This window comes from Festucalex cinctus, chromosome 21 (genome assembly GCF_051991245.1).
Source record: "Festucalex cinctus isolate MCC-2025b chromosome 21, RoL_Fcin_1.0, whole genome shotgun sequence".
NCBI classification, from domain to species: domain Eukaryota; kingdom Metazoa; phylum Chordata; class Actinopteri; order Syngnathiformes; family Syngnathidae; genus Festucalex; species Festucalex cinctus.
Genome location: NC_135431.1, coordinates 17,687,874 through 17,702,274, shown reverse-complemented (window position 1 = coordinate 17,702,274; position 14,401 = coordinate 17,687,874). Strand labels below are relative to the sequence as shown.

Here is a 14,401-nt window from a genome sequence, read left to right as displayed (position 1 = left end):
AACCCATTCTGGTAAACCCACTGGAAGTCTGCCTATTTAATTTGCAGTGATCCAGATTATTTTTCATGAAAAATGTTAGCCATCCTCCCTATTAGTTACACATAGTGAATGTGTATCTGTATGCATCTGTGTTTGTTTGCTTTCAGCGTGGCCGAGGTTCTGGAGAAGCACGGCCTGCAGAAGCCCATCTCATACGTGAGGAACAGTCAGAACAGCCCGGAGGAAGCCCATCAGCTCATGATCAAACTGTGTCGCCACACCGGACGCAAGTACGTTGCTGGAATGCTTGCACGCGCTTGAACGCAACACCCGCTTGGCCGCCTGCGTTCATAATGAGCTCCAATATAAGATTTTACACAATAATCATGCTCGGTTTTATTACCGTGCTTCTGTTTTTGGACCTCGAGACAAATTTTATGGATTAATGTCCCATTGGACGCAATTAGTTTGGAGCTAATGTTTGGTAGCCGATATATGTGGTGATGTTTGTGCATGCAGGAAGCCTCCAGTGAGTGAGACAGTGTGGCGAGGTCTGCTGCAGGATCTGCTTGACATGCGGCAGAACGTCTACACCTGCTTGAAAGCAGAAACATGCCACCAGGTACATTCAAATCACATATCTTTTTCACTGAGTAGTTCTATCTTTTTTTTTTTTTAAATTTAGGCTCATTTTTACGTTTGTTTGAATTTGACATTTGTACTTGTTTAAAAAAATTTAAATATGGGAAAAACATTGAAATTTGAATTATTTACAGTTTCATTTTGTATTTACCGTAGTCATACTGTATTTTGCTTTCATGGTGCATTTAATTTTTAATTCCATATTTATATTTTTTTAAATCATAAATTAAATTTTCATTTTGTATTTATTAGTACTGTGTACTGTTAATTTTTGGATTACATATTTATATTGTTTGTTTTTACTGTAAATTTTATTTTTTAAATTGTAATGTTTTTGTTCTATTTAAAGTAATGAAAAACACGCAAAATAAAATTTTTTTATTTTTAAATTACACGTATATTTTAGTCTGATTAATTTTTTTGTAATTTTTTTTAATTTTAAAATTATCACTGCCATTTGATTTTTTTTCCACATTTTTACTCGTTTCATGTTTACTGTCAATAGATTTTTTGTTAGTTGTTGTAGTATTCTTAAATTGAACTTTCAAAGTATTGTCCATAAATACACATCAAACATACGACAACTGAACATCATATTATTTCGAAACAATTGAACATTAACAAAACTGCGGGTTAAATAAGAGTAAAATCTCATGTTGTGTTGAATGAGCAAAAATGTATTTTTTAACGCAATGTTTCCAACTTACTCGCTCAGATCTTTGTTGAGTCGCTACTGTGCTCCAGCCGTCTGGAGAATGTGCGTCTGGCGGGTCAGCTCATGCACTGCTCCAAGGTACGTCGGCACACAGTGACCCTTCTCCAATAGAATCTGTTTCAAGCATCGATGCCACCCCCTAACCCTAACCCCCCCACCACAGTTCAGCCAGGATGTCCCCGTCAGCGCGTCGTTCCGCGGGAAGGGCCACGCCGTCAAGGTGGCCTACGACAACAGCGTGGAGTTGGTGCTGGCCGCCGCCAGGGAGTACTTCAATTCCTCCACCACGCTCACCGACTCCTGCATGGGCCTGGCCAGGTGAAACCTGCGCCCACACACACAGACCAATTCATCATCTTCATCATGTTCCTTGATATGAATCCAAAAACGCTTTTGTGCAAATGGAGCGTCATCGATTGCGCAGCCCAAAATGATCCGAAGCCAAACATTTTCAATCATTTGTTTTCTTTCCCCTCTGCTCTCGTAATCTCCTCTCTATTCACGCTGTCGGCGTGATTACGCCACGGAACGGCCCGGCAAACAAGAGCGCCTAATTTGTGTACTAAGTGGAGTGAACTGGGAATGCTGTTTATTCGGGCGATGCATGCACATCTCGCAGGCGCATCACATTCATCTGAATAATGTTTGATTTGGCCGTAATGAAGCGGCTCATTTGGCCCTGCTACAAAACACTCGTCTAATCTCCGCCTTTTGTTATTAACACCGCAACCCTAATAAACATAACAGTGCTCCCCTGCTATTCGCTTTTCCAGGCCTGCCGCCGATAGTGAAAATCTGACAGTAATTGAATTTGACACGCCCTCACCAAAAAGGTTTATAATTGCCCATCGTTGCCACAAGATGGTGGAAAAGCACTACTTTTGTCCTCAACTGACTTAAATATACAATGTTGAATTATTTTTAGTTGTATGCATGGTTTGCATGTGTCGCTGCTCCGTGTGTTAAAGGTGGATTCAATGATGTTCTCAAAGTGCAAGCCAAACATCTTTTTCACATTTGAAAAAAACTGCGCATGCGGACAACCATCCTACCAGGTCTCTTGCTCGTCTGGGGGAAACGCCTCTCAAATGTCGCTAACGTCCGAGCTCATCTTCATCATCATCTTCATCAGTCTCTGCAGCCGGCCTCGCTTCATACGGATGTCCTCTTGCGGCTCACAGCTATTTTCAAAGTACGCAGTCAGCTCAGTGGAGCTACAACGATGAATGGACGAATCCGAAGCTTACTACACGAAACTAGCTACATGCTACAAACACTCGAAGTGCGCATGCGCAGCTAGGAACGAACACGCACGACGTCGTTACTAGGGATATCACGATAAGGGCAATATCGTGATATCGTGATATTAAAACTGCCACAATATCGTCGTCGTCATGTTCACAATATTTAAAAGGAACACCTCTGTTAAAAAAAAAAGTCTGATTGATTTCCATTTGTGCAGTTCTAGCACCCTCTAGTGGCTAGTTTATTAGTGCAATTAAATTTTCAGTACGGATGTTTTGGCCTTCTATGTTAAAAATCTGTTCTAATTGTCAGATGAACGGGAACCTAATTTGCTTGTGAAGCGATCAATGTGTGCTTGCATTAGCAAGTAAGTGCCTCAATATTATTATTAGAGATTGTAGGTGGTTTATATGCATTGCTGTAATGTACAAAAGCACAATATTGTGATCTTTTTTTAAATATCGCCAACTCCCCCACAATATCGTAATAATTATCGTATCGTGAGCTTCATATCGTGACAATATTGTATCGTGATGTTTGGATATCGTTACATCCCTAGTCGTTACACAGATTGATTGAGAAACAATCGTTAAGATGATCCACCCGGAAGTTGCAGCGACAAAAATATCCTTGAACCCACCTTTAAGTAGCACTTGTTTGAAGGTTTACAATTATGATAACATCAATGCTAATTTTTACTACCCTGTTTATGGCACTTTGCATTATTATGTTAGCATTAGGCTTGTGGACTTTATGTAGATGAAAATATATGCTTTGGGCGAACATTTTGGTGTTATGGACCGGGCCTGACCATCAATAATGACAATCCATCAATAATTGATGTTGCTGATAGTTGCCTTTAAAATAAAATTGCAGAAAAACGTAAAGTGCTCAGAATTTGTCAGTGGGGGATCGTCAAAAAACACAAATAATCTGGGATTTCCACAAATAATGATAGGATAGGGTGCAAATTAAAAAACAAAACATAATGTATGTAAATTAATTAATGCCAAACTGTGAATATTTAATGAATGAATTAATGAACTAATTTTAATTTTCTTAAACTAGGAATACTTTAAAATGTGTTCTTAAATAAATTGAAATGTTTTTTAAGAATGAAAAATGTTTCTAGGAGGTCTCTCTGTATCGCAGATACACTCTAAAAAGAGAATTGTTCAACCAGTTTAAGATTACAAATTGAATTGGTGACCAACTTAAAAAAAAAAAAAAAAAAAAATCAATCACTTCAGTTGGTAACACAGAATTGAATTAAGTTAGTTAGCACGTCCGCCTGCCAGTACACCCTGGACTAGTTGCCAGCCAATCGCAGGGCACACAGAGATGAACACGCATCCACACTCACAAGCACACCTCGGGACAATTTGGAGTGCCCAATTAAACTGCCATGCATGTCTTTGGAATGTGGGAGGTGACCAAAAGTACCCGGAGAAGATCCACGCGGGAACGCGGAGAACATGCAAACTCCACCCAGGAAGGCTGGAGCCTGGACTCGAACCCGAGTCCTCAGTACTGGGAGGCGGACGTGCTAACCACTCATCCTCCACCGTGCCCCACTGAAGATGTCCTCATAACATTAAATGTCGAAAGAATTAACACATAAGAGGCGGCCTTCAAATTTGGCGGGCCAAAAATGTTGATTTAAAAAAAATATATAAAATCCTTTTTAATTAAGCGATTAATCGTGATTAATCAAAATTCTAAAATGTGATTAATCTCATGGAAAATGTAATCGATGACAGCTCTAATATTCACCTAAATTAAGATAATCCATAATAAAATTAAGATTACATTAAGATTAAATGAAGATTAGATAAGATTAAAATTAAATTAAGATAATCCAAAATGACTCCAATCCAAAATATTAAGTTTAATGAACTTATAATTAATTAAAAAGTTAATATATTCACTTTGGACTAACTTAATTCAATTGTGCGTTACCAATTAAAGTGATTTTTTTTTTTTTTTTTTTTTTAAGTTGGTCAACAGTTCGTGATCTTAAGTAGGTTCAACAATTCTTTTTAGAGTGTATCTTCTGGTGGGCACACATGCACCCCCCTCCCCATCCCTTGTGATAAACGCAGGGTGACTGTCTTGTTTTAAGTGCCGTCGTTGTGGCCCTCAGGGCTTGTCTGCAGCTGATCAGCGACTGCCCGCCGGCCGTCCAAGAGGAGCTGGACCTCATCGACGCCCTCAGCCAGCTGGTGGACTTTGGCGTCAGCATCCTGCCGCTGCAAGGTAAAAGCCACCTGCTCTTTGGAGACGTTTTGAAAATGGCTTCATCTAGGTGTGTGCCACTCTAATGGTGAGGCTTCAAACAGAGAAAAGTGGACACTCAGCAGGCACTAAAAACGTTCTCCTGCGTGCCCTTTTGGATTGTTATACATGGTGGCTTGAAAAACACATGTTCCTTCATCTCCACTTGTTGATGGCGAAAAGCTGAAGATTCTCATTATTTTGAAGATTCACCAATAAAATAGCTAATTGTTATGCCTCCCTTTCCGCCTCATCGTTTCACCTCTGAACACTTTTTTTCCTATTATCTTTGTTACCTCCTCTCAGCATCCCTCATGTTTTTTGTTGTTTTTTTTTCTCCCACCTAAGTCGGGCTCCAGTGCCAAAGAGCAGGACAAAAGTGATGCAGCGTGGGGGGGAATCAAAGAAATGGTTTTTCGGGGAATCAAAGAAATAGTTGTTTGTGTATGGGTATTGTACAAATTTTTCCATAGCTCACGGCCACGCCATTGTGCCGTCGATCTTCTATTTATAAAGCGGAACACACACGCACACATACTTTTTTTTTTTTTTTTTTGTTCTCATCAATACATGCACACACGGAGGTAGTGAATGGAAGGATTTGATAATAGATAAGCTCTTTCAGCTTCAGATGACACGTGCTGCACTATCCACGCAATTACAGGATTCACTTTTGTGCTGGGCCCAAAACATTCCACAGTCGCTTCGGAATAAACGTTGTAAATGTGTTAAAAAAAAAGAAAAAAAAAATCAATGTAAAGTTAGTGTTAAAAATATTTAATTTGTAGCTAAATAATCATTACAAAAATGTATTGTTCCTTATCTCAACATTAAAGCTAGATAAACATTTAAAAATATATTCAAATCTAAAATATTCAAATTAAAGCTATTTAAAAAAAATTGCAAATACTTTCAGCTAAATATGTTGAAAATATTAAATGGGGGGTAATATTCAGAGAAAAAAAAACACAAATATGAGGGGGAAAAAAGAATATTTGTGACATTATAAAGTGGCAAATTTGTGAGAAACCCCACCACAAATTTATGACTTAAAAAAAACTCAAACTTGCAAGAAATAGATACGGCCTACTCCGTTTGTGCCAAGTCACAATTCCCAAGTGTGCAAAGTGCCAAAACAAATTTGCGAGTTTTAATGGCACAAATATCCAAGTTTAATTCTCGTAAATGTGTTTGTTTTTTTTCTCTCAAATTTGCCACTTTTTCACAAGCTTTTTCTCATTAATTATCATTTTTCATTATCATTTTTTACTCATAAACTTATCACTTTATAATGCCGCAAATATTTGAGTTTTTTTTTTTCTCGGAATATTACCACCCTCTAAAAACTTATACGTGGCCCTAATACACCGTCATATAAACTAAATAAACCAGTTGAAACTTTTAAAATCAGTGCTAAATAAATGTTGCATTTTTTTTTTTTTTTTTGCCTTGAAGCTGACTTGTTTGAATTAAAGCTAAATAATTTTTTAAAATGTAAGTTAAATGTAATGTATTGTGTAAATTTATTAAAATGTTCTAATTAAAGTTTTATTATTATTATTATTATTATTATTATTATTATTAGTATTATTTTACTAATGTTATTCTTTGTTTTGTTTTATTTTTGTTGTTCTTTGATGTTGTTTTATTGATTTATTTCCTCTTATTAAATTTTATGTATTTTATATTTTTGTAACAATTTCTGTTTGAAATTATAAATTATTTTTAAACATTTTTAAAAAATATAAATAATGTAACGTTTTTAATGTGCATTTATTTTCGATTATTCACTATGCGTTTGGAAATTGGATGAATTATTATTTACTTGCATTGTCACACGTGCAATAGGGAATAGCTTTTTTTTTTTTTTTTTTATTATACTGGCAAATGGAATAATTTGCAGACACGAAGGCATTGCGCTCTAAAAATGGGAACACAATTAATATTTGGCATAAATCATACACACACACACACACACACACACACCCACACACACTCACACACCCAATCTTGTTCTGAGGACTGCAAACACATTTTATGAATTGGCTCTACTTAGGAAATGATGCAGCCGTTTGCAAGCTTACTCGTAAATATTTTTGACACAAGTCCATTTCGGTCTGACGTCCTCCCTTTTTATGTCCCACCGTGCAGTGCGTCTGCGCTTGGACAGGCTGTCTCTGGTGGAGGAGTGCGTCGCCCACTGCGCCGCTGCCTACAAGCAGTCCACGACACTGCTCAGTGTGGCGTCTCTTCTACGAGTGGCAGGTACTTTCGCTTAACACCCCACGCACCCAATTTTTTCGCTCAGAGCAATAGTCGACTAATGACGGTTGCGGTTGTGTTGGTAACATACAGTGAGTGGTGATGATAATGTGATCTACTGCGGTGTTGTGCTTTTTAAAAGTCGTAACACCAAAATTGTTACTTTTCAGGAGAGCGCAAAAACGGCGATATTATTGAAAATGTTTTTTTTTTTTTTTTTACTTGAATTTGGCACAATGTGCTACTAGTGGCATGCATTTTTTTTTTAAACTAACTTAGAAATTGAATGTCCTTAAGATGAATCTTCTCAAGTTATGTGTGGTTCAGTTGTAACGATAAGGATGATGTGATGTATCGGACTAAAACGTCTTTGATGCCATCTGCTCTGCAAGACGCAATAAATAAACAGCGTGTAAATCTGAGTTGCCCGAGGGGCATCAAACTTTATGTAAATGTTGCACAACTATCAATAATGTTGTGCTGTGTCAAATTTGTAATAGAAAGGGGGAAAAAAAAATAATCTGCTTGGTAGGCACGCAATCGGTTGCCTGGGGCGACATCTATTATCTCACCATTTCAAATATTGTGGTTTTTGAACTGTTTTTTTTTTTTCTGTGTTGCTGTTGATTGACAACTAACGCCAAGCAAATATATATGCATAATAGTAAACACCGTATTTTCCCCCCGTTTATATTTGAGTTAATAAAGGTAAATAAATGAGATTTGTATGAACTTCCTCCTAAAAAAAACAAAAAACCTAAAAGAATCTCCTGCCGACTGGCCTTGTGGCATTTTGTTCTCCTCACATCCAATCAGCGGGCTCCCCTCACCACAGGCAGCCAGAGATGAGAGGTGGAATAAACACATTTTCAAATAAATAAAATGCGACAGTGTGGGGGGGCGGCGGTGGGGAGCTGCTTTTGAAGGGTGCATAGCTCTGGGACTGCTAGGTGAATATTTAATGCTGGTTTCTTACCAGCATGGCTGCTGCAAAAAAATGAAAGGAAATAAAAAAAAAATTAAATAAAGGATCCTGCAGGGTTTGTTTCCTGCCTCATGGAAATGGTGTTCAGGATTTTGGAGTGCGCCTTCAGAAGATGTTTTGTTTTTTTTCCCTGAAGGTGGCCCTCATTATCATGCACTAATTCCCAATAACATTGTGCTAACTTGAGTAGAAGCCTTGTAATGATGTTCCAAACATCCCCGGCGGAATTGCTTGTAGTCTTGTCCTCATCAATGTGTTGCCCCCATGATGTGGCAAAATTACCACAATGGTTGAACTGGCGTCACTTCCCCTAAAAACGTCAGTTAAATAAAGTGGAACATTATTCTGGTTAGCATAGCTTAGTTGTAGATTACATGTTGTGACTTCCTGGTTATTATGTTGCCACTGTAGGAACAGAAGTCCATCTTGATAGATATTGGTGGTGCTCCACTAGGCTCATTACTCGGTCCACTCTGCGTAAGTGCAAGCATTACGTAGCCTTCCAGTCGGAAAGCTAAATAGGATAAATAGACTACAGTGCATTGTGACTTGAAATGACGTTCAAATTCCGGTTAGATCGCCGCTAAAAGAACAAACTTTGTTGTAAACCAAAGACCCCCGCCTCTACATAGACAGTTTCTATGATTTAACCGTGATACTGTAATAGTAACACAAAGGCAGTTATTGTTTGACAAAAAAACAACCTGATTTTCATCCTTTCTAGGTCATCTCTTTCTCTCTATTTTTTATTATTTATTCTTGTTTTAGTGTATTGGGTTTTGTCATTGATGGCAAAACTCGTCCTCAGATGCCGCACGAATGCTAACACTGAAAGCAATCCCGCCGACACATTATACCGCAGCGATTCCCACATTTATACCTTCTTTCTCCATATTTAATTTGTGGCCGGCGGAGATGAAGAGCCACCGCAGTAACCTCATTTACTGGGGCGGACGGCGATTAATATGCCGCCTCGTCGCTCCGACCTTCGGAAGGAGGAATGATATTTATTGAGACAGATGTTAGACGTGATGAGCAGGATTATGAGTTTCGCTTGTTGATCGAGATGAAAGAAAAAAAAATTGATATATTTTTACAAGCAGCATTTAATTGTATGTTTATGTGTGTCAAGGGGATGACGAGGCCACCCGCAAAGGCCAAGTCTTGACCCTGCTCGCTGAGCAAGCCCTCCAGTGTCTGGACTTCAAGGCTTCTTACATCCACTGCCAAGACCTCATGGCTGCAGGTACATCCAAACGTTAGCCAAACGCTAGCTAAATTACTAACTTACATTCACACATAAACTTCCACCTAGCACTATGGATGATGTTGGGATTGGTTTATCTGGTATCAGCAAATCTAAAATGAGCTATTTCCAAACTTTGCAGAGGCATGTGGCTTAAATTCCTTGCTTATTTCGAGAAACTGTCGATGGATTAATCAAGTAATTTCTTATAGATCCAGATAGCCGATTGATGCTATCAATAACCAGGGCATTTTTGAGCAATTATCATACATACTGTATGTGTTGCTGCTTTTTGTATGTTTAAGTAGCATTCGTACTAATTTTTGTTGGCCTATCTATGACGCTTTGCATTATATGTTAGCATTACGTTAACACACATTTTTGGTGTTTACATATACAGTACACTTAAAGTAAATTTAGACTGGCATTGACACTGTGAATGAACAAATGTCCAAACGGTTGGAGGGTAGCAGTCTGATAGTTACTGACCACGACAGACTTTTTATGCATTTTCAAGGAACTGGTCCCATTCTTGGCATCATCTGAAGAATCAAAACAATGATATATTTTTTTTGTAGTTACAACTAAGATCAAAATGAGTTGGTTTGGTTTATTCATTTTTTCCTTTCAGACACATTGCAGCTTACATCGATCACATCACATGATTTGCAACATTGACATCCGAAAGAAGGGCTGACGGGTAGAAGCCGATGGCTTATGCGAGACCCGTCCCGATCGATCCATTACTATAACGCATCAGTCATATACATTATTTAAAATAGTCATTGATTTTCATCGTTATCCATCCATCCCATACTATCCCAGACACTGGTCGCTCAGTTTATCTTGAGCAAGTACAGATGCGTCCTTCCTCAACAGATGCGTCCTTGAAAGACTGAAGGATTCCCCCTTTTGGGGTCATTGACCCCAAACGAGTGTTTCATGTTTCCCCCGTCTTTTTATGCGATCTGTCTGTATTACGGGTGAGCCAGGAACGTATAGGTCGCTTGCACATCGTAATGCATCATGGGAGTTTTTCCTTCGGGCGCCATATTGGGTGTCCACCGGTTCACAAGGTACACTCGCGAGTTACACGGTAGAGCTTATCAACCTGATGTAATTTTCGCAGTATTTTCACGATTTACCGGAAGATCAAAAACAACGATACAGGCAGAAGGTGTCTCTGTGTGGCGGGATTGATCCTAATTACGTCCTGACCAAGGGTGATTTTTTTTTTTTTGACGGAGAAAGCTTGCTGGCCAAATGTGACTTCTCTGGACATTTTTCACTACCTCGTGTTGACAACATGCTCCATAACACGCCAACAAATCCCTGGAGGCTTACAATTATTTTGTAAGCGGGTGGATACAGAGTGTAAACTTTAACATCGCATCAGAAGAAACTGTTGCTGTTGCACGTAAGTAAACCACATGGTGTTGGTAATTCTGCACACAAAAATGTTGATTTGTTCTCAGGCTTCCTGTTATCATTGTGTTTACATGCACAGCTAGGTTTACCTGATGTGGTTTTTCTAACAATTTTATAACAGGCAAATATGGCAGAGCGTATAAGAATAAAAAGTAACTATGCACAGCCTCCCCGTGGCTTAATTAAATTTAATGCTACCCTTTCACTAGTTACATGTTACTTAATCAACTTATTCTAAATGGTTAAGGTTAACCACTCTCAGAGGACGTATTTTTAGTTTCAGTTTCCAGTACAATAAAACGTGTTCATGGTAACTACTGAGCATACTGACAGCTTTTCTTATGATCTCACGGTTAAGGAGGCTGTCACAACACCCAATTTCTGTCTGGTGCCGGATGGCAATAATTCCCATCACTTGTCACGACAACACCAATATTATTACCAGGTATGTATGGCTTTACTTTTTGTAGTTTCTTATTTAATTCTATGTTTCATATTTTCATTACAATGTTTGTAATATTTTCAGATTCAGGCACAGATGAGTTTAACTGGACGGGACTTCTGCGACTTTGTGGTGTGGACAAAGTGTGATTGAGCGAGTCCACCCAGATCGCTCGTTTTGGCCAGTTGGAAAAGCCAGAGTTTTTTTTTCCCAAAATCCCCTCCTTACCTGAACTGCTCGGGAGAGCATTTACTAGATCAGCAGTGGACTTCCAGTGTTCCTGCTCAGCCGCTGTCACATACCACTTGCTCATGTACTTCAAAGATGCGGAATAAAGTAGTTTTTTGTGCTGCAGCAGATTGTAAAATCAAATGATATCACTTGAAGTGTGCCAATCTAGACTGCCAAAAGGACAGTGGTTTTGTGACAAGTGTGAAACAAGGATTATTGGGAAAACTGAAACACAGTACTGGTACTTGTCTTACATTAAACAAATTTAAAAGAGAGCAACTTTTTCCTCTGTACATAGCATAATGAAAGTCATTGCGTACCCCATCAACATTACATCATACCGTCATCTCAGGATGGTAGGCACCTGTGCTAAAATAAACTACATTAATTAACAGTTCAATTTTTAACCCTGAAATTACTACATCTAATCATTATTCACTTCATTTTTTGTGCTTTTAGAAATAATAGAGATTTATGCCATTACTTTAAGAGGGACCATATTGCACATTGAGTCAAATCCTGTCATTTGTATTATGTATAGCTTTGTAAACAAACCCAACAATAGAATTTGTATAAACGCTGCCTTTATTAGCGCCAAACAAACAGTCGCATGTTGTCCTCCTCCAATGCTTTGATGCTCGCCTTCGTTACCATCATGTCATTGGCAATCAAGTCGGTGTGGCATGAGATCCCTAAAGAAAAAAATAAAGAAAAAAAAAAATCACAAAAAAATACGGTACCAGTAATAGGTTTAATATAGTAAAGTAGTATAGTTTTTTTGTCAGTGTAAAAGAAATGTACACATTTTGTTGCATTTTTTAATGTATGAACATTGCTACAGGCAAATACTTATTTCTATAAACACTTCCAAATGTCTCTAAAATATAAGGTGCGTGTACACACACAAACAAAAACACATACATTCACTCAAGCATACAATATATCATGTAATGAATTCTGAGTGGCATACCAGAGTCAATGATGTCAGCAGTACTTGAGGGTACAGGTTACTGGAGCCATCTGGCTGCATAACTGCAACAATCTCTGCCACTTCGAGTCGTCTTTTCTTTGCTTGTCTCTCCTGTGCACGTTCATATCTTGGCACCGACTGGGCTGAGACATAGATGTTGTAACTTGGGACCCAACTTTAATGTTGGAGCCCAGTCGGGATGATTGGACAGAAAAACGGGCGCAGGGCGACCTGTTAAAATAAACAAATATATAAACAAATAAAATATGGAAAGACTGGTTATTTTACCGCAGTAGGGTGGCCGTGAATAAGTTCTTTAGCATGATGTGTAGGCTACCGGGGCTCTGTTTTCTTGCATCAGCCCCTTCTGTCTCTTTTTTTTTCCAAGTTTTTTTTTCCGACATGTGCAAGCGACCGCTTCACTGTACTTGTTAAAAGCTGCTTTATAAGACCGGTTTTCATTGCTTGTTTGGCTACACATTTTACGGTGCTTGCAGGAGAATACAGAGAATGCAATTATGTTTAAAAAAAATAAAAAAAATAAAAAAAATAAAAAAGAAATCATAAAGTTGGAATGAGGTTTACAAATGAGACAATATGCTTCATTTATGATGGTTTTAGTCTCTTTTTTTTTTTTTTTTCCACTTTTCCATTGATGTGTGCCAGCGTTTTGAAGCAATTAGCCTGCTTGCGTCCCGCTCAGACGGTCCGATTCAAGGTCGACTGCGTATGTGTGCGCCCCACTCAGGAGAGCGATTACCAGAACATAATATATCGCCGTGTGTAATTGTTCTCTATGTGCTTCACACAATTAGCCCGCAGGGGTTTAATGTGATTATGTTTTGTCTGGTCTCGCTTACCAAAAAAAAAAAAAAGTCATACCGAGGAAAATTGCTCCAAGGGAAATCGCTCTGAGGGATGTGGGAGATGTTGTGCAGAGTTGGACATGTCCCCTGTCCCTGTTTTCAGGTTACAGTCCATCCTGGGATGTTTGTAGTCTGCTGGGCCAGTGCGAAGGCTTCACTGACCTGGAAGCCAGACAGCAGCTGCTGGCCTTTTCGCTCACACACTGCCCGCCCGACAACATCCACGCTCTCCTGGTTGCCTCCAGTGACCTGCAGACACAGGTTGAACTGCGTGTTACCCATAACGTCTTTGCCAGTCACAAGAAGGAGTCATACCCTATCGCCTTTGACAAAACTCCTTTCAAGGCTGCATTTCCTTGCACTCGGTGTAGGGCTGCTCGATTATGAAGAAAATATTAATCACGATTCATTTGGCAATAATTGAAATCACGACAATCAAGACAATCATTTGTTTTTTGTTTAAACATGTAATAAAATATTATGACAAATAAGTTTCATTGAAACACTATAATTACACAAGTTCCTTTTGGACCAAACAGATTTATTAGTCATTTTAACCCTTAGGCGTTATTGTGACACGTTTTGGGCTTTTTGATGGTTCTGACCAAGTCATTTCAAAATAAGATAATGCCCAGGAATAAAAAAAAAAAAAAAAAAAGTGCAAATATATAAATTTTAACAACTCAAAATTAGTATTACAAATCTTTTATTTTTGTTTACGAATATGTGGAATTTGTAATTGTGGAGTGTAATAATTGCAATTGTAATTTTTATTAATTTCACAGGTGTAACTCGGGGTTGAGATTTAAAAATAAATAAATATTCGATTGCTGGCTTCCCCAAAATTTTCAGTCGCAAACTCACAATCAATTTATTTTCTGTAATTTAGAACGATCCCCCACTTATTCACATTTTTTTCAGGAAAAAAAAAAATATTGCAATTATCATAAGCATCAATTATTGGTGTATTTCCACTGGGGTCCAAATTCATTCCAAAAAATATCACTCTTGCAAATTACTTTTGTGATAAATTCTAATGACAAGCTGTCACAATGCCGAAACAAATGTGAATGTACTTTCTTGCCTCAAACGCTCGTCTTCTCAAACAGATATCAT

General features: G+C 38.3%; 1 protein-coding gene and 2 long non-coding RNA genes across 6 annotated transcripts in view; 2 read left to right on the top strand and 1 right to left on the bottom strand.

The window, feature by feature from the left end:
• Nucleotides 1–14,401, top strand: part of nbas (NBAS subunit of NRZ tethering complex) — a 155,593-nt gene that overhangs the window by 57,829 nt on the left and 83,363 nt on the right. For all 3 annotated transcript variants that reach the window (XM_077510416.1, XM_077510415.1, XM_077510414.1), the window contains 8 exons: nucleotides 147–269; nucleotides 499–601; nucleotides 1,337–1,414; nucleotides 1,500–1,654; nucleotides 4,725–4,837; nucleotides 7,007–7,120; nucleotides 9,235–9,348; nucleotides 13,389–13,546. In XM_077510416.1, coding sequence (XP_077366542.1) covers nucleotides 147–269; nucleotides 499–601; nucleotides 1,337–1,414; nucleotides 1,500–1,654; nucleotides 4,725–4,837; nucleotides 7,007–7,120; nucleotides 9,235–9,348; nucleotides 13,389–13,546 — 958 coding nt within the window. The remainder of the gene's footprint in view (nucleotides 1–146; nucleotides 270–498; nucleotides 602–1,336; nucleotides 1,415–1,499; nucleotides 1,655–4,724; nucleotides 4,838–7,006; nucleotides 7,121–9,234; nucleotides 9,349–13,388; nucleotides 13,547–14,401) is intronic.
• On the top strand, nucleotides 10,353–11,575 carry LOC144010415 (uncharacterized). The gene is made up of 3 exons (XR_013281205.1): nucleotides 10,353–10,765; nucleotides 11,135–11,221; nucleotides 11,303–11,575. It is a non-coding gene; the product is annotated as an uncharacterized LOC144010415 (long non-coding RNA).
• LOC144010414 (uncharacterized) lies at nucleotides 12,017–12,796 on the bottom strand. 2 transcript variants are annotated; one of them, XR_013281204.1, is made up of 3 exons: nucleotides 12,757–12,796; nucleotides 12,420–12,650; nucleotides 12,017–12,141 (listed from the first exon to the last, which is right to left on the bottom strand). It is a non-coding gene; the product is annotated as an uncharacterized LOC144010414 (long non-coding RNA). The 2 variants fall into 2 exon arrangements; XR_013281203.1 differs by having other exon boundaries at nucleotides 12,420–12,795.